The sequence below is a fragment of the Acomys minous genome, assembly GCF_964271855.1.
Source record: "Acomys minous genome assembly, chromosome: 6".
In the NCBI taxonomy this organism is placed as follows: domain Eukaryota; kingdom Metazoa; phylum Chordata; class Mammalia; order Rodentia; family Muridae; genus Acomys; species Acomys minous.
Window position 1 is genome coordinate 99,579,105 of NC_140487.1, and position 24,784 is coordinate 99,603,888.

The 24,784-nt window shown below is 47.8% G+C and overlaps 1 protein-coding gene and 1 long non-coding RNA gene across 11 annotated transcripts in view; one reads left to right on the plus strand and one right to left on the minus strand.

The window, feature by feature from the left end:
• Nucleotides 1-259: 259 nt before the first annotated feature.
• Nucleotides 260-24,784, plus strand: part of RHBDL2 (rhomboid like 2) — a 70,407-nt gene continuing 45,882 nt past the window's right edge. Inside the window, exons 1-4 of one of the 10 annotated variants that reach the window (XM_084787139.1) lie at nt 260-571; nt 1,482-1,607; nt 15,798-15,898; nt 22,987-23,252. In XM_084787139.1, coding sequence (XP_084643265.1) covers nt 23,010-23,252 — 243 coding nt within the window. In that variant the 5' untranslated portion in view covers nt 260-571; nt 1,482-1,607; nt 15,798-15,898; nt 22,987-23,009. Of the gene's footprint in view, nt 572-1,481; nt 1,608-12,613; nt 12,975-15,797; nt 15,899-15,973; nt 16,159-22,986; nt 23,253-24,784 lie in introns of those variants that run through there. The other 9 variants (XM_084787141.1, XM_084787140.1, XM_084787142.1 and 6 more) reach the window with 9 other exon arrangements.
• LOC311600453 lies at nt 20,041-23,020 on the minus strand. Its single transcript, XR_014780256.1, has 3 exons — nt 22,957-23,020; nt 21,826-21,930; nt 20,041-20,210 (listed from the first exon to the last, which is right to left on the minus strand). It is a non-coding gene; the product is annotated as an uncharacterized lncRNA (long non-coding RNA).

Consider the following 24,784-nt stretch of genomic DNA (forward strand, 5'->3'; position numbering starts at 1 on the left):
GCTTCTGCCCAAAGCCGCTAAGCCACTCAGTCTTTGTAGAGTATCAGGGCCTGGGTCACAACCAGAGTGTGATCCGGGACAATCCCATTGAAAGTAACTGAGACCCAACAGGGCAGGCCTTTCCCGGACAGCTGAGAACATAGGGCGGGCTCAGTCATATACAGGAAGGGAGGAGAAGGAAGAGCAGGGTGGGGGATGGGGGGGGTGGGGGTGGTAGTGGGGTGGGCTGGGGGAGGAGTAGGCATGGATAGCAGCGCCCAGGAGAAAGAGCAGGGCGGCTGTCACAGGCTCCCTGGCACAAACCCAAGTAGGAGGCGGCCAGGACTCATTCATCCAGGGCCAGCCCAGGGGAGACTGCCTAGCAGGCTGGCCCAGCCTAGGCCAGGCCACAAGCGGGGAGGGGATTTCCTCCGACTCCCTCCCGCCAACGAACCTGTCTGGAGGATTTTAGTTCAGGGAGGGCGAGAGGAAAGCCGGCAGGCTGCAGCTCCCGCCAGCAGGCAGCTCTATTGGCCGCTGGAAGAGCAGTGTCAGCCTGCAGTGTGGGACCGCTGTGCCTCAGCTTCCGCAGGTAAGGTGCAGGGGTTGGGGAGCGACGGTGGGAGGTCCTGAAGCGGGCGGGCGGCGGGTGGCAGGAATTCTAGGCAGAGCACTAAAGCTGGTGACCACCCGATGAGGAGAAGGAAGGGTGCTGTGTCCAGAATCTACCTCCTTCCGGAAAAGCCTAGAGTGGCCGGTTCGGGTTCTGGAACTTTTTGTTTCAAAGTTGGCAGCACTTTAAAAATGGCTCGGGAGGTGACTTGGGGAGTTTAATTCGGCTCCCTCACTGCTTTGCTCAACCACTTCATTGCTTCCTCCACTGCTTTATCCTCAGACTCCCAAGGCGAGGAGAGGGTGTGTGTGTGTGTGTGTGTGTGTGTGTGTGTGTGTGTGTGTGTGTGTGTGTGTGTGAGAGGGGGGGGGAATATGCCAGCTACACCCGCAACCAGACCGTAATTGTCTCTACCTTCATCATCTGAGCCAGGCGTTACCTCTGCCCCAGCACTGGGGTTGCTAGGAAGAGATCTCACTTGTTCCAGCAAGGCAGCTGCTGTGCTGTTCCCCCCTTCCTGGTTTGGGCACCTAAGGGATTTCATTTGTTTACTCATCAGTTGAGTAAACAGCTGGAAGGAGGAGCATGTCATTTCTCCTCCCGTGAATAAGAAAATTGAAATTTAGCCACACACACCTACAAGCTGACAGGAAGGCAGCCAGGCATGGTGGGAGTCCACAGAGAGGCCTGGATTGCTAACCCCATCTCTTTTTTACTTCCTGGCCTCAGTGTCCTCATCTGTAAGAGCGTGGGGCCTTTTGTTGTTGTTGTTATTGTTTTGTTTTTAAAGATGATAAGGAACTGTACAAATCAAGGGCAGGTTGGGTGATTGACCCACAGTGGGGCCAGGGTAAACATCTGTGCTTTTCTCTTCTTTGCCCCTCCCTAGGTGGCACCTCCCTTGCTGCAGGCTTGTAAAGATAGAGAAGACAAGGCCTGGCCTTGATAGCACTGAGGTGGCTCGAAACAGACCTCAGAAACAGAGGCAGGTGCTCTAGGGAGCTGAGGCCAGAAGGTGTGAAGGAAGTGTGAGACCAACTCTGGCTGAGTGTGCAAACACTGGCCAGGGCTGGGAACACCCTTCTGTTGTGTTTCTCACTTGGGAACTGCCGAGGACATTATTCTCCTCCCATATTTAAAAAAAAAATCTATTTTATTACTTTTTTGAGACGGGGTCTCACTATGTACACTTGAACTCCCAGAGATCCTCCTGCCTCTGCCTTCCCACAGTGCCACTGCTCCCAGCTCTCCCTCCCTGCCTGACAATTTTGCACACTTATGAAATAAATTTTAGTCATTTTTCACATACTCCATTCCCCTCCTCTCCAATTGCTATCTTTCTCAATCTACTTCGTGTGTGGCCCACTGAGTCTTGAGTTATTTGCAGAGTGGGGGTGGGGAGTCTATTTTGTGTCAAAAAGACAAATTATTTGTGGCACACCACCGAAGAAAGTGACCCCCCCTCCCCTTTAGTTCCTCAGTCCAAACTAGGTCTGAGCACTCAGCCAATGCATTATCTTGGGTTTGTGTACACCTGCAATCTCAGCATGCAGGAGGCTGGGCTACACAGAGAGACCTTGCCTCAAATATAAAACCAGCCAAACAAGCCAAAACCCTGTTATGCTGGGTGTGGTAGCACATGCCTTTAATCCCAGCACTCTGGAGGCAGAGGCAGGCGGATCACTATGAGATTGAGGCCAGCCTGGTATACAGATCGAGTCCAGGACAGCCAGGGCTACACAGAGAAACCCTGTCTCAAAAAAACAAAAACAAAAACAAAAACAACAAACCCTACTATATTACTCCCCCACCCCCACCCCACGCCCCCACAGGGTTTCTCTGTGTAGCCTTGGCTGTCCTGGGCTAACTTTGTGTAGACCAGGCTGGCCTCGAACTCACAGCGATCCGCCTGCCTCCCGAGTGCTGGGATTAAAGGTGTGCGCCACCAGTCCCCATAGAATTTACCTAAGGTCTCATGGCTAATACATGATGGATCTAGAATTAAAGTTTGTAGACCAGACTCCACAATGTCCACTCAGTTCCTTGCTCTTTTGAATAACTTTTCTTTTAATTTATTTGTTATGTACATTTGGTATTTGGACTAATGAATGTCCATGTGAGGGAGTCAGATACAGTGGATCTTGAGTTACAGTTGTGAGCTGCCAGGTGGGTGCTGGGAATTGAACTCAGGACCTTTGGAAGAGCAAGACAGTGCTCCTAACCACTGAGCCATCTCTCCAGGCCCCCTTGTTGTCTTCTAAGGTCTCTCTATAGAAGGCTGAAAGGGAGGTGTCATTATCCCCTAACTACAAAAACACCAGCCCCCTCATTTCCCCTGTTCTGGGTTATTTCATCCAGGCGGGAGGAGACACTCCTGTAGTTGGTTCATCATTCATTCAAGGACTCTATCTGTCCTAGAACACCTAAAGTTCCCAAAAGGACAGGCGTTAGGCCAGCGTGGTGATTCATGACTGTGGTGCCTGCACTGGGAGGTGGCAGCATGAGGATTTTGATGAGATTGAGGCCATGTTGGGCTACATAGCAAGTCCTAGGCCAGCTAGGACCGCACAGCAAGACCCTGCTTCAAGTGAGCAAAACCAGAACCACCTAGGCAAACCGAGGGGGCAGGGAGGGTGTCTCCACTGTCACACAAGCGGTGCACCTTCTGTGTTCTTGCGACAAAAGTGCTCGGTGAGTCTTCTGTGAGGAAATGAAGCTGACCAATATTTAATGCTGCATTCATTCCCTGGACTGTGTAATAGGGACTCAAAATGGCCACAGCGTCTGTCTTGTACTGTGGGTGCCCTCAGTCTGGGAAAGAAGCAGCTACAACACGAAGAAAGCATCCCAGACACAAACAGAGGTCGGCGAGTGGCCTTAGAGGGACACTCACTTTGGGCTGGCCGCGTCTGTTATGTTCCCTGCTGTGGTATGGCCCTGGCACCTCTACAGTGCTAGGTAGATGGCAAAGCCCTGGAGAGGAGCTGTAAAGGGACTTAAATTGGGAGGACACATTGGGAGGGAAGATGTTCCAGAGAGGGCAGAGCTCCTAGGAGACCTACTGGAGAGAGGGAACCTAACCTGCTCAGGCTCAGTGTGGCCACAGTGCAGGGTGTGTGTGTGTGTGTGTGTGTGTGTGTGTGTGTGTGTGCGCGCGCGCGCGCGTGCGTGTGCGAAGAGATGAGAGTGGATCGGTTGATAGGATGCTTGCTTAGCATGTACACGGCCCTGGGTTCTATCCTTAGTGCTACATGACAAGGAGCAGTGATGATGCCAGCAATTGCAACACTCGGGACGTGGATATAACAGGATCAAATCCGAGGTCACAGCCTCAGCTACATACTAAGTTTGAGGCCAGTCTCGGGCACCTGAGACCTGAGACCGAGAGAGGCTATGGAGATGGTGGGTTGGTAAAGTGTGAGCTGCAGGGTATGTGGACCCGTGATTGGTCTCCCGAACTGGTGTAAAAGCTGTGTGTGCTACCACATAATTGTAATACCAACTCACAGCTCTAGGCGGGTGGAGACAGGAGGGTTTCTAGGGCTCTCCGGCTAGCCAGATAGCCTCACCAGTGAGTGAGTAGCCGCGGTGCCATTGTCACTTGCTGATCCTGACTGTAGATTCAATGTGATCAGCTACACACGTCAAGCTCCTGCTGCTGTGGTTTTCCAGCCATGACGGTCTGAACTCTCAGATGGTGACAGGAGAAACATTTCCTCCTTTAAGTTGCCTTTTCTCAGTTATTTTATCACAGCAAGAATCCAATAAAGGCAGTAAGAATCTTGTCTTAGTTAGAGTCTCTGTTGCTGCGATGAAACACCGTGACCAACAAAACAAAACAAAAAAACAAGTTGGGGAAGAAGGGGTTTATTTGACTTACACTTCCACAGCACTGTTCATTACTGAAGGAAGTCAGGACAGGAACTCAAACAGGGCAGGAGCCTGAAGGTGGGAGACGATGCAGAGGCCATGGAGGGGTGCTGCTCGCGGCCTTGCCCCTCATGGCTTGCTCAACCTGCTTTCTTATAGAACTCAGGATCACCAGGCCAGGGTGGCCCCACCCACAATGGGCTGGGCTCTCCCTGTCAACCACTGACTGAGGAAATGCCTTACAGCTGGATCTTATAGAGGCATTTTCTGGATTGGGGTTTCAGATAGCTCTAGCTTATGTCAACTTGACATAAGACTGGCCAGCACAAATCTATTATACAGGGTTGGTCTGAGTATTAAATAAGCTTTTTTTTTCTGTGAAAATTCTTAGAATAGTGTTTTTTTGTTTGGGGTGGTTCTGCCCTAACATACCTTTAATCTAAGAGTTTTCTGTACACAGGATTAAATAAAGTTAACCCTAAGTCAAGAGGAAGAACAAGAAACTAGCTGACAGGGATTAAGTAGAAAGGACGGACTTTGAGTTGAAGGGTATTTAAGACAGTGTGGAGAAGAAAAAAGCGCTTTTGGCTTTTAGCTTTGAGCTTTGGGCTTTTTGGCCAAAAGCTGGGAGATGAGCTGGGTGCTTTCTCTGCCTCTCTGAGCCAGTAGGTTTTCACCCCACTATCTGGCTCCTGAGTCCTTATTGGGACGTTGTTTTTTAAAACAACAGAATAGTGTCTGGCTCCTAATTAGTATCAATGGAGATAGTTAAGTAAAATGTGCGCTACAAATCTGTAGTAAGGCATAGCCCCTTCCTTCTATTCACCAAATTCTATTGTGTTTGTTCTTACTCAGAAACGAAGCAATCTCCACTTATCCTTGTAAGCTTTTCTGCTTGCTTGCTTTTTATTTGTTTAATTAATTAATTTATTTTGAGACAGGGTTTCTCTTGTAGCCTTGGCTGTCCTGGACACTTGCTTTGTAGACCAGGCTAGCCTCCAACACACAGAGATCTGCCCACCTCTGCCTCCCAGAGTGCTGGGACTAAAGGCGTGCGCCACCACGCCCATCTTTGTCAAATATTTATTTATTTATATGAGTGTTCTTCCTGCATGTATGTATGTGCATGTTGCCCATGGAGGTGAGAAGGAGGTGTTGTATCCCTTGGAACTGGAGTTACAGATGGTTCTGAGCCACTATGATGTGGGTCCTTTGGAAGTACTCTTAACTTCTGAGCCATCTCTCCAGCCTCCATGTGTAGCCCTGGCCATGCTGGAACTTGCTCTGTAGACTGGGCTGGCCTCGAACTCACAGAGACCCACCTGCCTCTGCCTCTGAGTGCTGGGATTAAAGGCATGCACCACCACAGCTCGGCTTCACGTACTTCTTTTACAGATAAAGCTCCCGAGGCACCAAAAGGCTTCATACAGACTGGGGTGTAGCTCAGTGATTAGTGCTTGCCTACCACTCAAAAAGCCCTGGGTTCCATCCCTGCAACTTAAAAAAAAAAAAAAAAAAAAAAAAAAAAAAAGAAGGCTCAATACACAACTCAGGTTGTATAGGTAGTAAGTGATAAAAGTCAGGATTTGTATTCAAGCACCATGAATTTCTCCAGAATTTGGGTTCTTTGTCATCATGTCAGTCTGTTAATTCCATGGTTCTTTGGTCTTAAAATTAGACTGAGAAGAGCCAGTTTGGGAGGTGGAGACAGGAAGGTCACGAGTTCAAGGCTGGAGACAAAGCCACAAAAGAAGACCTCAGGCTACTTGACACCCTTTCTCAAAAACACAAAACAGGAGATGAAGTCTGGTGGAGCAGGTTATGATCTCAGCTTCAAGGTCCGCCTGAGCAACTTAGTGAGGCTCTGTCTCCAAAGTTAAAAGAGAGCTGGGGATATAGCTCACAGGCAAATCCCAGTTCCCCCAGTTCCCATGAGGTCCTAGGTTTGATCTCTAGAACTCTTCCAGAAGAGATACAAGAAAGGGCATAGCAAGCCCTTTAAAGGTGTGGTGGTGCACACTTTTAATCCCAGCACTTGGGAGGCAGAGGCAAGCAGATCTCTGAGTTTAAGGCCAGCCTGGTCTACAAAGCAAGTACAGGACAGTCAAGGCTACAGAGAAACTGTGTCTTGAAAAACCACCACCACCACCAAAAAAGAAAGAAAGAAAGAAAGAAAGAAAGAAAGCAAGCAAGCAAGCAAGCAAGCATAGTGTTTCTGAGTTCCTATAGGATTCAGGGCAAAACAGCGGGTGGTCAGCACACATGGGCTTTGCTTGCTGAGGGTGAGCTCCGGGTTGGGATTAGGGAGGTGACTTTTCTGCAGGCAGTCAGGGGCTGCCCTGGAGCAGGAACCAGGCATTTCTCACTCGGTTCCCTCTCTCCTCTTCCCTTCTTTGGCCCATTTGGGGCTCCCTGCATTCCTTTCACTATGGTAGATGCTGGGGCGCATACAGAATAGAAAATGAACAATCCGACCTTCCTGTAACCGGTACACAGACAGACAATAAATACGCTAGGTATTTTTAGGTACGCTAAGTGTTTGGAGCAAGGAAGCAGGAAAACGAACTAGAGTATTGGAGTGGAGGAAGGCATGGGCCAGAGCGACTTCCTAGGGAGGTGCCAGTCCTGTGTGTGTGTGTGTAGGGGGGGCGGGTTGCTGTGTTGGTGTGGGGGTGGGGCTGGCTAGATGCAACAGCAAGTGCAATACTCTGAGGCAGGAGAGAGCCTGAATGAGTGTCAGAGATAGGAGAGGTCCCCATGGCTACAACTCATTGTTGGGAGAGATTGATGGAAGCTGCAGTCTATAAAAAGGGCAGGAACCAAATCATGCGGCTACTGTATTTATCCTGAAGACAATGGAGACAGCTGGAGGCTTTTTACTCCTCTGGGGTGCTAGCATGTGAGGCAATCGCTCTACCGGCTGAGCTCCGCTCCGCCCCAGCCTTGCCGTGCCTGGGTTTTGAGCAAGCTGAGACACTCTAGTGTGTGGTTTGTTTCACAGAGCAGGTGGAAATAGGGATGGAGGTGGAGGCTAATTCTGGAGGCTGCTTCAGTTGAGTCATCAGCAATCTACTGCATAGAGGGATCCGGAGGTAGATGGCCAATGCCGGTTGGAAGACACAGTGAGCTGTCCTCTTGTCATCTGGCGCTGTATATTGATAGCTAATGCTGTGTCATAGGTAGCTCCAAAACTAAATGATGCAGTGGGCCAGGCATGTAGGGGAGTTGAACATCTTTTCTACTCTTTTTGCTATTGACTCTGGTGCCATCCACTTGGCCGTATTCGTGACTGGAAGTCCACAAGGCATCGTGATTGGTCTGGTGCCTTACTGCTTTTCTACATGGCCTTGGCCTCCATGAGGGGAGAATAGGCTTCTGCAGAGCAGGGTGGCCTGAGGGTAGTCAACACACATCTCTCTTTTTTATTTATTTTTAATATATTTAATTAGTTTATTCACATTACATCTCAGTTGTTATCCTATCCCTTGTATCCTTCCATTCCTCCCTCCCATTTTCCCCTTACTCCCCTCCCCTATGACTGTGACTGAGGAGGACCTCCTCCCCTTGTATATGCTTATAGGGTATCAAGTCTCTTCTTGGTCACACATCTCTTTTAAAGCCTGACAGTCCCCAGTTCTGCTTCTGCCATGTGGTATTGGTTAAAACCAGGCGCAGGGTTGGCCCGTGACTTAGGAAGAGAGGAAACCTGTCTCCAGTGTGGGGAGTGGCAGCTAGAGTGCTCATCTTCAGCCTGCCACCATAGGACACTGAATAGTGGCCCCGCTGTGCCCGTGCTGACCCACTTCTCATCTAGATCACGGGATGCTGTGTTGGCGGCAATTCTTGGGACTTTGTTATTCCCCTCTGAACAGGAGAGGAGCAGACTTTGCTGTTGTTTTGCTTTCTTTTCTTCCTCCTATGCCTTTCTAGACCCTAACACATACCAGGCATCATCTAGGGGCTGTTTGGCAAACACATCTCTCTCTCTCTCTCTCTCTCTCACACACACACACACACACACACACACACACACACACACACACCCCCACACACACACACCCTATGAGCTTCGGCAGTCACTAGAGAATGGTGACATATGTAAGAATGCCTACCTGGGAGTTATACTCTGGTTCTCAATCCCTTTCCCTCTTCCCTGCTTCTCCCCTTCCCCGCTCTGCCTCCCTCCCCTTCTCTTTTCTTCTCCTCTCCCCCTCTTCTCTGTCTCTGTCTGTCTGTCTGTCTGTCCATCTGTCTGTCCCTCTCCCTGCCCCTGTCTCCTGACCTGAGTGTTAGGATTACAGGTGTGCACTGCCTTGCCCATTTGGGATCCAGCTCAGTGAACACTTCAGCTTTTGAGCTCCTTTCCCAGCCCTGAAAACAAACCTTTAGGGCAGGAGCTGCCTCCTCCTCCTCCTCCTCCTCCTCTTCCTCCTCCTCCTCCTCCTATCCCAGTCTTTATCTCTCCACCTACTCCCTGGTTTTGTTGTGAGGAATTCATTAGAGAAGACTGCTCTGATATGGGTTTAAGCCAACAGAGAGTCTTTATTAGCCAGCCAGGGAAACCCTGGCTTGAAAAACAAAACAAAACAAAAAGAACAAAAACCTATGTCCTGGGTTGACATACTTTGGTTAGCAAGGCCAGTTGGCCAGAAGCAGAACTAGAGAAGCAAAAAAAGCAAAGTTAGGACATTTAGGGACTTTTATATAATTATGGACTTTTATGGGTTAGGTCTTTGGTTTCATTTGGCATTTGCTGTCTACGGGCTGAGTTTTATGGCCTGAATGGTATGTCCATCATGGAGTAAGTTGGGCTAAGGTCTGGGAGCCTACTTAATACAGTCTGGGGCTAAGTTATAGTTTTCTTTCTTTTTGTTTTTGATTGCCCATCTAAAACTCTCATACCCAGGGCCTCAGGAACTTAAGAGGACCCAAGTTCAGTTCTCAAAAACTGCACTGGGAACCTCACAACCTCCTGCAATTCCAGCTGCAGAGAATCCCAACAGTGCACTCATGTGTACCCACAGAGTTAAAGATAAAAATAAATCTTTAGAGGCTGGAGAGATGGCTCAGAGGTTAAGAGCACTGGCTGTTCTTCCAGAGAACCTGGGTTTAAAAAAAAAGAAAAGAAAAGAAACTGGGCGCGGTGGTGCCCAACATTAATCCCAGCACTCTCGAGACAAGGCAGGAGGATCTCTGTGAGTTTGCAGCTAGCCTAGTCTACACCGTGAGTTCCAGGCCAGCCAGGGCTATCTAGAGAGACCCAGTCCCAAAATAAATAAATAAATAAATAAATAAATAAATAAATAAATAAATAAATTGTACTCTTTTTGCCAGGTGTGTTGGCACACACCTGTAGTCCCAGCACTCAGGGAGACAGAGGCTTGTAGATCTCAGTGAGTTCGAGGCCAACCTGGTCTACAAAAGTGAGTCCAAGACAGCCAAAGTCTAGATAGAGAAACCCTGTCTTGAAATGAATTGATTGATTAATTGAATAATTAAATGAAGGGCATCTCAGTATGGTGTGGTGGTGCATACCTGTAATCCCAGCATTTGGGAAGTGGAGGCAGGAAGATCAGAGTTCGAAGTCATCCTTGGCTATTTAGAGGGGAGCCTGGGCTACGTGAGATCCTGTTTTTTTTTAAAGCAGGGGGAGAGGGGAGGAAAGGGCTGCAGAGAAATCCTATCCCTGAGGAGGCAGACAGAAGGATTCCCTGGGGCTAGCTGGCCAACCTGCCTAATCTACCGTCAAGCATACCGGGTTCCAGTGAGAGATCCTAACTCAAAAATCCAACCGAGGTGGACGGTTCCTGGGGAGAGGCACATGAAGTTGACCTCTGGTCTCCACACACAAACACATGTGCAATCAATCCAGCACACACTTGAATACACATACATACACAGAAGTGAAAGTGAAAATTGTTTGGAAGAACACTTACAGATTTCTTTTGTTTTTTTTTTCTTTACGATTTGTTTACTTTTATTTTATGTACATTGGTGTTTTGCCTGTGAGGGTGTTGAATCTTTTGCATTCAAGCTGGAGTTACAGACAGCTGTAAGTTGCCATGTGAGTGCTGGGATTTGAACCCTGGTCCTTTGGAAGAGCAAGCAGTGCTCTTAACTGCTGAGCCATCTCTCCAGCCCCTACAGATTTCTTTTCTGCCTTTCTTTTTTTTTTTCTTTTCAAGACAGGGTTTCTCTGTATAGCCTTGGCTGTCCTGGAACTCACTCTGTAGACCAGGCTGGCTGCGAACTTACAGATATCCACCTGCCTCTGTCTCCCAAGTGCTGGGAGTGAAGGCATGCACCACCATGCCCGGCTACAGATTTCTAGCTAGCAATAGCAATATTTTGCCTTCATAAAGTATTCACATGGTGTTGAGGTTTCTTTAGTCCTGTGCTCTGGAATGCTAGCTTGGTCAAATCATTTAAATAATGTTATCTAATTTGGGGGAGAGGGGACTTTCTGGGCTATCTTTCTCAGTGTACACAAGGCAGCTTTAAAACCTCAACCATAGGCCGGGCGTGGTGGCACACACCTTTAATCTTAGCACTTGGGAAGCAGGGGCAGGTGGATCTGGATTGCTGTGAGTTCGAGGCCAGCCTGGTTTACAAAGCAAGTCCAGGACAGCCAAGGCTACATAGAGAACCCCTGTCTCAAAAAAACAAAACAAAACAAAAAGAAAGAAACCTCAGCCATGATCAATAAGGATGGAGTGAGTCTTGTGTCCTCTAGAACAGCAGGTACTTCTAAGGATATTTATTGAGGATCTCAACGGTTAAGGGCACTTGCTGTTCTCTCAGAGGACCCAGGTTTGTTTCCCAGCGCCAACACGGTGGCTTACAGCTATCCATAACTTTAGTTCCAGGGAATCTGATGCTCTCATCTGACCTCTGTGAGCACGTGACATTCTTGTGCAGGCAAAGCACTCATACACATAAAATAAAAATTAATCTAAAAATTATTTATTTTTATTTCACATGTACATATGTACGTGTGAATGTATGCACATATACCACATACATGCAGGAGTCTGTGGCGGCCAGAGGAAGCATCAGATCCATTGAAACTGGAGTTATTGACAGTTATGAGCCCTGTGTGGTTCCTGGAAGCCAAACCAGGATCTTCTGTAAGAGCAGCTGGGCCTCTGAACTGATGAGCCACCTCTATAGCTCTCCCTCCCTTCACCCTTTCTTTGAGACATGGTCCCTACGCAGTCCTGGCTGACCTGGGGTGCACTGTGTTGGTCTGGCTGGCTTTGAACTTCCATTGACTCTCCCGCATGTGCCTCACGGGTGCTGGGATCACAGTGTCTATCACCCACATGCAGCTCGGCAGTATATGTCCTTATGGTTGTCATTACTATTTACTGGGGTGGATGCACCTACGTAATGCCTTAGGTAGCTCTGGGAAAGGTGATGTGATGTTGCTAAGGGCCCCAGGGAACTAACTAGCTTTGCTGTCCCTGGAATGCAAGCTTTGGCGGTCCCTTGTTTTATCTATAAATGGGAACAACATCTTCAGCACAGAATGGACAGGAGTGTCTCCCAAAATAACATGAGTAGGAGGGACTCTGAAGACAGGATGAGGGAGGAATTACGTTAGTCTTTGAATGGAAGTAATATGAACATACTATTATGTACACCACCCAAGCTGTGGTAACACGAACACGAACATACTATTGTGCACACCACCCATGATCTGGTAACATGAACATACTATTGTGCACACCACCCAAGTTCTGGTAACATGAACATCCTATTGTGCACACCACCCAAGCTCTGGTTCCCCCACCCTGATCCACAGCCAGTGGTTTCACTGCACAGTGAGCCACGGAGAGGCCCTGAGGAAACAGAGTTCCCTACCTCAGTTGCCCTCTCTAGGGAGGAGCAGTAGGCTTCAAGGAAAACTTGTAGAGATGGGTTTTATGAAGGCATTTTTGTTTTTAATTTCTTTGCCTATTTATTTCAAGTTGTATGCTCATAGATGGAGCTAAAAGGAAACAGCCACAACCACAAGCCTATAATACTGAAAAACCAGTTCTTAATTTCTGTAGCTAAAAAAGCATCCTTTCAGGCCATGACCACAGAGAGATCTCTGCGGGCTCTGGACCAAGGCATAATGATGGCTTGCAGTGTGATGAAGGAGGCTGTTACCCTCTGTGGCTCAGCAGCCCAATCCCTGGCCTCAGCAATTACCCGGGTTGCTTAGCAACGCCACCAAAAACCTCCCACTAGGCCCAGCTGGGCAGCAAGTGGGTTCACCCAGCACAGACTGCTTGGCTCCCTGGCCACATCAAGGCTGGATCCAGCCCCGGGAGGGACTCGCCTGGTACCATGAATGGGTGGGACCAGCTGAGTGAAAAAAACCAATTCAGCTATTTGAAACTTACTTGTTTCATTGCAGTTAGGAAGCAACATAAACGAATGACCAAAGTGTCTTCCATCAAAAAAGGGCTGGCTGCTCAAAGGGTGTTAACCCAGCAGCCCTCCTGGGCTAGGTAAAGAAGAGAAGGTGAGCCTGGCTTGGTCTTTCTGCTTCTGAGAGAGGGGGGGGGGGGAGAGAGAGAGAGAGAGAGAGAGAGAGAGAGAGAGAGAGAGAGAGAGAGAGAGAAGGAGAGAGAGAGACAGAGAGAGAGACAGAGAGACAGAGAGACAGAGACAGAGACAGAGACAGAGGGCAGAGTGGTGCCTGGCTGTAATCCCAGCACTCAGGAGACAGAGGCAGGCGGATCGAGGCCATGCTGGTCTACAAAGTAAGTCCAGGACAGCCAAGGCTACACAGAGAAACCTTGTCTAGAAAAACCAAAAAAACCCCAAACAAAACAAAATAAGAAAAGCAGGCAGAGCAGATTGTCAAGCCCATCTCTGCCCACATAGGGAATTGGTTCAGGACCAGCTTGGGCAAATCTAGTGGTAGAAAAGAAGAAAATTAAGGAGGCCTGAGAAAGTGAATTTCTTTGTGTTTGTGTTTGTTGTTGATTCTTCAGCCACAAATAAGAGCTCTGGATGGAATGGGGTGGAATGTCAAATTCAGTGATGTTTTCGATGTCTGGTATTCGTTGGTCCACTCCTGTGAGTCTCTTGGGCACAGGAAGAGCTTTGGAAGTTGTTGGTTGAGTGTCAGCCTGCTCAGCAATTACTCTTCAAGAGGGAGACAGGGGCCGGGGAGCTGGCACACTTGGTAAAGAGATGCTGTGCACATAAAAAGGCAGGTGCAGTGGTGACGGCGTGTAATGCCAGCGCTGGGAAAGGCTAGGTGAATCATGGCCTGCCGCCCCAGCCAAATAGAGGTTCAGGGAGAGGTGGGAGAGCTAGAGGGAGGGTGAAAGGGGCTGCTGTAACAGCCTCACAAGGGAGCTCAGATGCCTGTGGGCTCCAGGTGGGTTGGTATCTGTAATCCCAGCACTCCTATGGCCAGGAAGAGAGTCCGCTGGAAGCTGATAGCGGTAAACAAGACACACTGCCTCAAAAACCAGGAGGAAGGTGAGGGCCAACACTCAAGGTGTCCCCTTACACACTGTAGCATGTGCACACTCACACACGCAACCAGGTACACACACACACACACACACACACAAACACCATATACCAAAAAAAGTAAATTAAAAAAAAATAAACTGAGACTAATTGAAGAGATACCTGATATCAACCGCTAGCCTCCACTAGCACATACACATACCCGTGTGAACATGTACATACACCATACACACACACATACACACACACACACACACACACACACACACGCCACATCACATGAACTGGGTGTGGTGGCACTTACCAACTTTTGAGAGATAAAGGTCAGGAGCTCAAGGTTACCCTGTCTCAAACAAACAAATCATACAAAAAGGAAACAAAACTTCACTAAAAGGTAAACAGAGACATATCTAACCAGATGTTTCTTTTCTTCCTTGGAACCTCCAGTGTTGCCAAGTATTAGCATTGTTGAGTATTGGTATTACTGAGTATTAATAATTCTGAGTATTGGCACTACTGAGTATTACTACTGCTGAGTATTAGCACTGTCAAGTATTAGTACTGCTGAGGATCAGTTTTGCTGACTATTAGCACTGCTGGGCATTGGTACTACTGACTATTAGCACTGCTGAGTATCAGTACTGCTGAGTCTTATTAGTACTACTGAGTGTTAGTACTGTTGAGCATCATTACTGTTGAACTTTATTTTGTTTTTCGAGACAGGGTTTCTCTGTGTAGCCTTGGCTGTCCTGGACTCACTTTGTAGACCAGGCTGGCCTCGAACTCAGTGATCCACCTGCCTCTGCCTCTCGAGTGCTGGGATTAAAGGTGTGCGCCACCACGCCCGGCTGTTGAACATTATGAAACCTGAGTATTATTACTCCTCAGACAATCTAGTTGAGAAACGACTTTACCTCTGTGCTTTTAATCTCAGGTAGGAACTAACGTAGAATCACTTAAATTTTTCTGGCCATAATTTAAATCGTAACTTCAGGAGATATTATGTGATATGCAGTGAACTGAGGCAGATGAAGGTGGCTGGGGGGAACCTCTCTCTGATCAAGGGTCTCTTATGACCTCCCCCCACCCCCTGCCACCCCTGCCACCCCCCCCACTACCACCCCCACCCCCTGCCACCTCCACCACCCCCCACCACCCCCCATCCCCACCCCCCCCACCACCCCCATCCCCCACCCCTGCTACTCCCCACCACCCACCCCCACTCCCCCACCCCCCCCACCCCCCCCACCCCACCACCCCCACTCCCCACCCCCTGCCACCCCCCCCACCCTCACAGCCCCATCCCCCACACCCCCACCCCTCACCATCCCACTATCCCCCACCCCCCCACCCCCCACCATCCCACCCCCCCACCCCCACCCCCCACCCCCCCAGCCCCCACCCCCCACGTCCCGGAGCTCCGAGTGTGCCAGGCAGGCGCTCTGTCACTGAACTGTGTCTCCAGACATTTTTTTTTTCTTACTGATTTTAAATTTTGTTTTTTTGTTTTTTGAGATGGTCTCTCTCTCTATAGCTCTGGCTGTCCTGGATCTCCCTATGTAGACCAGGCTGGCCTCAAACTCGCAGAGATTTGCCTGCCTCTGTCTCCCTAAGTGCTGGTGTTAAAGGCCTACATCTTTACACCCAGTTCTATTGATTTGCATCTTAAACAAATTGCAGCCGGGCAGCCTTCAGGAGGCAGAGGCAGGAGGATCACTGTGAGTTTGAGGCCAGCCTGGTCTACAAAGCAAGTCAAGGACAGCCAAGGCTACACAGAGAAATCTTGTCTCGAAAAACCAAAAAAAAAAAAAAAAGAGTTGCACTTACATTTTTTATTCATTGTGTGGGCCACACACAGGCAAGTTTGGAGCTCAGAGGACAATTTGCAGAGTTGGTTTTCTCCGTACAGCAGCCTGCAGGTTCCAAGGATTAAACCAAGTTCTTCAGGCTTGGCAGCAGGTATGTTTTATCTGAGGAGCCCTACTAAGTTTTAAAAATTCTTATTTATTTTATTATTCTGTTCTATGTGTACAGGTGTTTTGCCTGCGCATGTATACTGTGTGCTTGGTGCTGCCCTGAGAGAGCACAAGAGGGTGTCAGACTGGAGTTACAGAAGCTGGGAGCTTCCAGGTGCATGCTGGGAATCAAACCCGAGTCCTTTGGAAGGGCCGTGTTTAACCACTGAGCCATCTCTCCACCTTGCTTTAGTTATTTTTAAGGTAGGCAGCAGCTGCTTTGGATAAACAAGCAGAGCTTTACCTTTTCTGTGCTTGGACCGGGTGAGGTCCCAAAGGAAGAAAGTGCTTTCCATATTTTAATTCCTTGTAACAAACATTGTTTTACTTTTGAGGCAGAGTCTTGCTAGTACCTAGCCCAGATACTGAAATTGCTGTCCGGCTGTCTCAGCTGCCTAAGTGCCTGGGTCACCACATCTGGCTCAGATTTCTCTTTTTCTATTCTGCCTTTGCCTTTTTTTTTTTTTAAGGGAGGGGTTCCAGGAATCAACTGCCATTATCAGGCTTGCCCTGAGAGTGCTTTGAGCCAAGGAGGCATTTTGATGGCTCTTTGTTTTTGAGACAGAGTCTTGCTATGTTAACCAGGCTGGTCTGAGCTTTCAGTCCTCCTGGGTCAGCCTCCAGAGACCTGGGATTACAGGCATCTGCTAATATTTTTGTTACAGAATGCTTGCTAGCTGGGACTGTTTGGTGTATACCTATTATCCCCATATTTAGAAGGCTGAGGCAGAAGGACTGTAGAGTCAAGGTTAGGACCACAGAGTGAAATTATGTGTCACCAAACCAAACCAACCAACAAGCAAACAACAACAACAACAACAACAACAACAACAACAGAGTATCTGCCAACCTTGGGGCAAGGATCCTGACTCTTGGTGCCTGGGAGGCCATTTCCACTGAAAACCAATGGAGGCATCCTAACTGCCCACCCAGTTGTTCCCACGGGCAGGGTGAGAACATTTCACAGCAGTGCCAACCCATCCAGTTTTGATCTTTGTGTGTGTGTGTGTGTGTGTGTGTGGTGTGTGTGTGTGTGTGTGTGTGTGTGTGTGTGTGTGTGTGTGTGTGGGCATTTCAAAAGAACAGGCAGCAGAAACTGGCTGTACATTAGCAGGTGGATCACGCTGACAGGAAAGAAAACGCCAGGGACCCTCGGGACCTCTGGTTAATGACTAATGCAGCAGTCAGAGCAGCCAGCATCCACCTGAGCGACATGGTGATGGAGTGACCAAACTGGCAATTGGATAGCTCTTGTTGCTTTTGTAGCTCAGAGAAACTACAGCGCGGTGCTGAGCTCATTTGCCACCTGCTTTGCCCTGAGGGCCACGCCACACTTCGTTAGGCTTCTAAAAATATGTTGCTCAACTAAAGGGGGATTCCAGCCAGCCGTGATGGCATGTGCTTGTAATCCCTGCACCTGGGAGGCAGAGGCAGGAGGACCAGGGGTTCAAGACTAGTCATGACTACATAGCAAGCTAATGGCAACAAACAGGAGATCCTGGGCTATGTGACACTTTGTCTCACGGAATCAAGGTGAATTAATTAATTAGTTGTCCTTCCATAAGCTGTGCAGCCTATACCCAAGAAAGGGCAAAATAAATCACGTTAGGTTAGACTTGCTTTGTGAGGCACTACATAGGGAAAATTGATCTGATGTATGCTGTAAAACAAACAGAACCTAAAAGCTTGGCATGGTGGCACGTGCCTTTAATCGGGAGGCAGAGACAGGTGGATATTGGTAAGTTCAAGGCCAGCCTGGTCTACAGGCTCCATAGTCAAAACCTACATAGTGGCTCACAACCATCTGTATCCCAGTCCCAGGGCATCTGGTGCCTTCTTCTGGCATCCGTGGGCACCAGGCACATCTATGGTGTACACAGATACGTGCAGACAGATACTCAAAGCTAATTCCTAAGGGGGTGGGGAGGAAGCAAAGTCCCCATGGAAGTATTTTTTGGGTTGCTTATGCCTTTTAATTACTGTAAATTGTTCCGCATTTTACATCCTCAGAACATAGGCTTGTGGACTCATTCAGATACTTTTGCTGGGTAGAATTCTAGAGGTATCTTCATGAAGAGCTTTAAACAATTAAAAAAAATATTTATTTGCTGAGTGTGGTGGCACACGCCTGTAATCCCTGCACTTGGGAGGCAAAGGCAAAGGCAGGCAGATCACTGTGAGTTCAAGGCTAGCCTTGTCTACAAAGTGAGTCCAGGACAGTCAAGGCTACACAGAGAAACCTTGTCTTGAAAAATGAAAGAACAAAAATTACTTATTTATTATTTACTTCAATATTCTGCCTGCATGCCAGAAGAGGATACCGGATCTCATGGATAGATGGTTGTGAGCCACCATATGGTTGCTGAGAATTGAACTCAGGACCTGTAGAAGAACAGCCAGTTCTTAACCACTGAGCCATCTCTCCAACCCACATATTTTTTTTCTTTTCTTTTTAAAGACAGGTCTCACCTGGTAGCCCTGAGTGGTCTGAAACTGCTTTGTAGACCAGGCTGGCCTCACACTCACAGAGATCCACCTGCCTCTGCTTCCCAAGTGCTGGGGATAAAAGCACACCTAGCCTTTCTTACACATTTTAAAAATATTTTCTTTTATTTTTTTTTAACTTATTGTATATGAGTACTTTATCTGTAGAAGAGGGCACCAGATCACATTATAGATGGTTGTGATCCATCATGTGGTTGCTGGGAATTGAACTCAGGACCTCTGGAAGCGCAGGCGGAGCTCTTAACCACGGAGCCGTCTCTCCAGCCCCTGGCTTACACATTTTATATCTACATTTTTATGTTCCTGTTGTGTATGTGCCATGATGTGCGTGTGGGGGTCAGAGGACAAGCTCTTTGGAGTCAGCTCTCTCCTCCCTCCTTTATGTGTGTTCTAGAGGTTGAACTCAGGTCATCAGGCGTGCTTACGTATCAAACCATCTCAACAACCATTTTTCTATTTAGAGGCCACGTGACTGCCTTCCCAAGGCTGCATCACCTTGTACCTCACGTCCTGCCCTTGTTTCCACATGGCCTCCTAGGTATGGGGTCATCAGTCTTTCTCACCTTTGCAACTGTGGTTGATAACATTCTCAAGGTATTTAACTGCACTCAGAAATTCAGGGGTGGGAGAGATTAAAAAAAAAAAAACAAAAGAACAGGAAGATTGGGAGGGTGGGAGAGATTTGGAAGCACACCTGTGAGAGTCACAGGCCCAGGTGATGGAGATGAGTCGGGGAGAGGCAGACAGGTAGAGAGGCCCAAGCAGGACAGACGCTGGAAAGATGAAAGCGAAGGATTTCTAATGGCCGGTCTGTTGTAACAGCCCCCAAGGAGCTAGGATTTTGCGTCAGATGGTCTCATTGCAATGCCAGGGAAGGTCACAGACATGAACAGTCGTGGCTCCTCTGAGTGGGCCTGGAATCTTTTCATCACAGGGCATATGTCCAGGCATCTATATAATGAACATGGTGAGCTTGAAGTCATAAAGCTTGCGGACATCTTGAAAGGTGAAGTAAGAGAAAAATCTAGGAACATATCTTAGGCTTCTATTTCCGTGATAAAACTTGATGACAGAAAACAAACCGGGGAGGAAAGGGTTTCTTTCAGTTTACAGTTCATCATGAAGGGAAGTCAGGGCAGGAACAAAGCTTAGCCATGAAGGAAAGCTGCTTACTAGCTCACAGCTTCTTCCAGCTGGCTTTTTTTATACACCCCAGCACCACCTGCCTAGGAGTTCGCTCGGCCTACCCATGGCACGCCTTTAACCCCAGGACTTGGGAGACAGAGGCAGGCAGATAGCTGTGAGTTGGAGGCCAGCCTGGTCTACAAAGTGAGTCTAGGACAGCCAAGGCTACACAGAGAAACCCTGTCTTGAAAACAAAAACAAAACAACAAAACAGAACAAACAAAAGAATAGGCCCCACAGACTTGGCTTTTTGTTTTGCCTTTTTTTTTTTTTTTGAAACAGGGTTTCTCTGTGTAGCCTTGGCTGTCCTAGGCTTACTTTGTAGACCAGGCTGGCCTCCTGAGTGCTGGGATTAAAGGTGTGCGCCACAACGCCTGGCTTTTTAAAATTTTTATTTTTATTTTTTTAAAGGCAAGGTTTCCTTGTATAACAGAGCCTTGGCTGTCCTGGACTCTGTAGAGCAGGCTGGCCTTCTCTCTCACAGAGATCTTCCTGCTGCTACTGCCCAGTGCGGGGGCTAAAAGAAGGATCTCCTCAGGTCAAGTTCCTCTTCTCAGACACTCTAGCTGTGACAAGATGACACAGAATCTAATCAGAACATGTATTGTTTTCTACTTTTTCTGGTTTCTTTTGGTTTCTCTCTCTCTCTCTCTTTTTTTTTTTTTTTTTTTTTTTTTTAGGTTATTGGTTTTTGGAGTTTTGAGACAGCGTTTTCTGTGTAGCTTTGGCTGTCCTGGACTCGCTTTGTAGACCTGGTGGCCTTGAACTCACAGATCTGCCTGCCTCTGCCTTCCTGAGTTCTGGGATTACAGGCGTGTGACAATGTGCCCACCTCTAGTTTCTTTTATAAGTATAAATCTCGGGGCTGTAGAGATGGCTCAGCTGTTAAGAGCACTGTCTGCTCTTCCAGAGGTCCTGAGTTCAATTCCCAGCAACCACAGGGTGGCTCACAACCATCTATACCCTCTAGGGCCCTCTTCTGGGATGCAGGTGTACATGCAGATAGAGCACTCAAATACATAAAATAAATAAAATCTTAAAAAAAAAATAAATGTAAAGCTGCATTGTCAATAGTGTGGAATTTTATTTCCTCATCTAGTGATCATATATGGTAATTAAATTTATAATGGGGCTGCTTCTGAGGAAGGTAATAACTCCTAATTAAACTTATCTGTCTCTTTGCAGTGCTAGGGATCCACCCCAGCACATGCTCACCTACATAAGCACTTTACTCCTGAGCTACATTCCTAGCCCTGAACTTATTTAAATGCTTTAGTACTTATGATGGAAAGCTGCCGGGCTCAAGTCCACACTGCTGTTTTGCCAGTTTTTAAAAAGTAGGCAACAGCCCGGCGTGGTGGCTCACAACCTTAATCCCACACTCGGGAGGAAGAGAAAGGCAGATCTCTGTGAGCTCGAGGCCAGCCTGGTCTACAAAGCGAGTCTAGGATAGCCAAGGCTACACAGAGAAACCCTGTCTCAAAAAACAAAAACAAAAACAAAAAAAAAGTTGCAGCTCACAGGACCCCATTTCCACACATTGTCCACACAGTGTCCGTTTGCAGAAGCAGATTAGTGGTTTCAAGAGACTGGGATGAGACTATGTGGGGTGGGGTGGCAGGCAGTGACTAATTAATCACAGTGACTCATTAATTAATGAGATTTTGGGAGGCTGAGGAAAACCTTTGGAACCAGATCCTGCTAAAGAATGGGCAACATTGTAAGCACGCTCAGTGTCACCAATTTGTATGCTTTAAATGGTTAAAATAGTTTCATATTGCTTAAAAAAAAAAATATATATATATATATATATATATATATATATATATATATATATATATTTGTTTTGTGTGTGTGTATGGGGGTATCAATTCTCTCCTTTACCAAGTTGGCTGTAGGAATCGATTTCAGGCCATCAGGCTAGATGCTGAGCCATCCTACCAGCCCAAATTTTGTGTCATTTACCATAGTTTTTAAAAAAAGTAGTTTGGGGCTTAATGTGTATGACTCCCTTGAGGTACCCATACATCTGGTACATGAAAGAACATGGCTTTTCTGTTGTTGGGATGGAGTCTAGCTGGTGTCACACCCTGGGGCTCAATTGCTCTTCTCACCTCAGTCTGCTGAGTCTTAGAACTACATGCCACGGTGCTACATTCGGCTAGGACTATGGTTTTTTACCTTGGCTTTGAGGCTGGTCTCGCGCATCTCAGGGTGACCTCCCGTAGGCTTTGTAGCAGAGGATGATCTCGAACTTCTGCTCTTCCTGATGTTGCCATCCAAGCACTGGGATGACAGAGCAACCACACCTAGTTTATGTGGCACTGGGGATAAAACCAGCTTTGCACATGCGATGCAAGCACTCTGCCAATCGAGGTACACTCTTAGATCCTAAATTGTGTTTTAATTTTGGTCATCTGACTTCATGGATATGCAGTGTTTTGTTTAAAAGAGTGTATTCAGTTATTTATCTGCTTTATTATTTGTTTAGATAAGGTCTCCGGTAGCCCTGGTCTGCTTGGAACTCACTGTATTATGGACGGTGCTCTTATCTGCTCTTCTTTCTTTCTTTCTTTCTTTTTTTTTTTTTCTTCTCTTTTGGTTTTTTTGAGACAGGGTTTCTCTGTGTAGCCCTGGCTGTCCTAGACTCGCTTTGTAGACCAGGCTGGCCTGGAACTCACAGCGATCCGCTTGCCTCTGCCTCCTGAGTGCTGGGATTAAAGGCGTGTGAGACCAGGTCCGGCTCTCTTTTCTTTTTCTTTTTTCCTCTGATGTTTTGAGACAGGGTTTCTCTGTGTAGCAGCTCTGGCTTTCCTGGAACTAGCTATGTAGAACTCCGCTGTCCTCGAACTCACAGAGATCTGCCTGCCTCTGCCTCCCAAGTGCTGGGATTAGAGGCGTGAGCCACCACCACCCACCCGGCTTGCTCTTACCCTTTTGCCTCTGTCTCTCAGGAATTACAGGCGCTCACCACCACATTCAGCTCATTTATTTATTTATTGTAAATCATATCTATTTATTACTTATTTACTTTTCTGTGTATTGTGTGGAAGTTTGTTTTTCGAGCCAGGATTTCTCTATGTAGCCTTGGCTGTGCCGAGACTTACTCTGTAGGCCAGGCTGTCCTCGAACTCATAGAGATCTGCCTACTTCTGCTGCCCAAGTGCTGCGATTGAAAGCATGTGCCACCACTGGCAGTTTAGGCCATTTTAATCATCTTTAGCTGCCTCCTAGCTACACGCTGGAAGGACCAGGAAAACAGTTTCCCAAACAGCCCAGGAAAGAGCCCCAGCCTGTGGACCAAAGGCTCACCCGTTTTCACTGACGTTCATGTCGTTTTAGGTTGAGGGAGGAGGACCGACAGAATGGCAGCTGCACCCGATGTAGAGATGGAGCGTGTGAATCTGAACACGGAAAGAGATGGAAAGGAAGAGCTGGAGGAGGAGACAGTGAGAGAGGACGGGAAAAGTAAAGACCTCCCCCGGAGCAGAAAGGTCCACAGGATTGTCTCAAAGTGGATGCTCCCTGAGCCAGTCCGAGGGACGTACCTGGCGAGAGCCAGCTGCCTCCCGCCCCCACTGTTCATCATCCTCATCAGCCTGGCTGAGGTAAACACCACCAGCTGAGGGGCCCTCACGGCAGCTCAGACCGGAAGCTGCAGACAAAGAGGGGACAAAACCCACCTAGAGAAGAAACTGTGGAGGAGGGGAGCGCAGAGGGTCGAGGGCAGCGCACTGAAACCTCCCAGAGCTAGCTGACTTGCTCAGCCACCGCCAACTCAGGGGTCTGTTTCATCCGTGATGAAAATCCACTGCCCAGGGTTAACCGACTTTACAAGCTTCATTTTAGCTCATGTGTTCTTTAGAAAACCAGGGAACTTTGGGCCTGCAAATTAGCTTTTTTTTTTTTTTGAGATGGGATTTGGCACTGTAGCCCAAGCTGGGCTCCAACTCACTATGTACTCAGGCTGGCCACAAACTCACTATAATCCTTTTGTCACAGTCACCTGGGCGTTGGGATTACAGACATGCATCACCATGTTCAGCTTGCAAATTGGCTTTATCTCATGAAACAAAATAGACTGGTTGGTCAGGTCAGCCTGGGGCATATATTTAGAACAGTCACCAGCTGCCAGCTGCCTGAGCCGTCAGAGGGAAACAGTGGCAGCTGCTGTGGGTGTCTACTTTGGGATATGTTCTGCAAACTGTACGACCTGCTTAGAGCTCTTGGTTTCCAGAAAGAGGGCAAAGCTCAGAGAGGTGGGCGGAGTCAGCCCAGGGTGTGTCTTAGTGACTGGGAAGGGCCAGGCCCCTCCTGAGTTTTGTGATATCAAGGTTTTTCTTCTAGACTGTTATTTTAGGAAAGATTGCTGCCGGAGGCCATGACTTCAAGGGCATTAGGGTGTCCCTACTGTAACCCTCTTAATTCCCACTTACGCCCAGCTTTGGTGTCAGGGACTACACTGCAGGGCTCCCCAGCAGAACAGAATCAATAGGGTGACAAGGAAGGAACTGGAAAGCGAGGGAGGTCTCAGCTCCACAATCTTCAGGGCCAGCTGGTAGGCAGGGGACCCCACCGAGGGTATTGTGTTGAGTTCAAGGCCATTTGCTGGGGGTAATTCCTTCCTTCATGATATGCAGTCTTTTTCTATTAAGGCTTTTATCTGGCTGGGTGGGACACTTTCACAAGGTAGGGGAAAAGGGGTACTAAATTAAACATCACTTTTATCTCAAAAATGACCTCAGATGAGCATGGTGGCACTATCTTGTAACCTCAGAGCTTGGAAACCAAAGCAGGAGGATGTTGGGTTTAAGGGAGCCTGGGCTACACAGTAAGTCTGAGGTTAGCCCAGGCTGTATAGTGAGATGCTGTAACTATGTAATTTACTAACTAGCTAACTAAACCAGGTAACCAACTAACTTAGTTAATGGATAGACAATATACAAACAATAAAAAAATTCGAATTCACAGACACATCTAGAATAATGTTTGAATATATATCCAAATCTATCTGAACCTTGCCAAATTGAACATAAAATGAGCCATTACGGGAACCAAACCTTTTGTGGCGAATGTGCAAGCATTTCCTGGACATTCTTTTGTCAAGGCTGACTGGGATGTTGCTCTCCACTTTCTTATA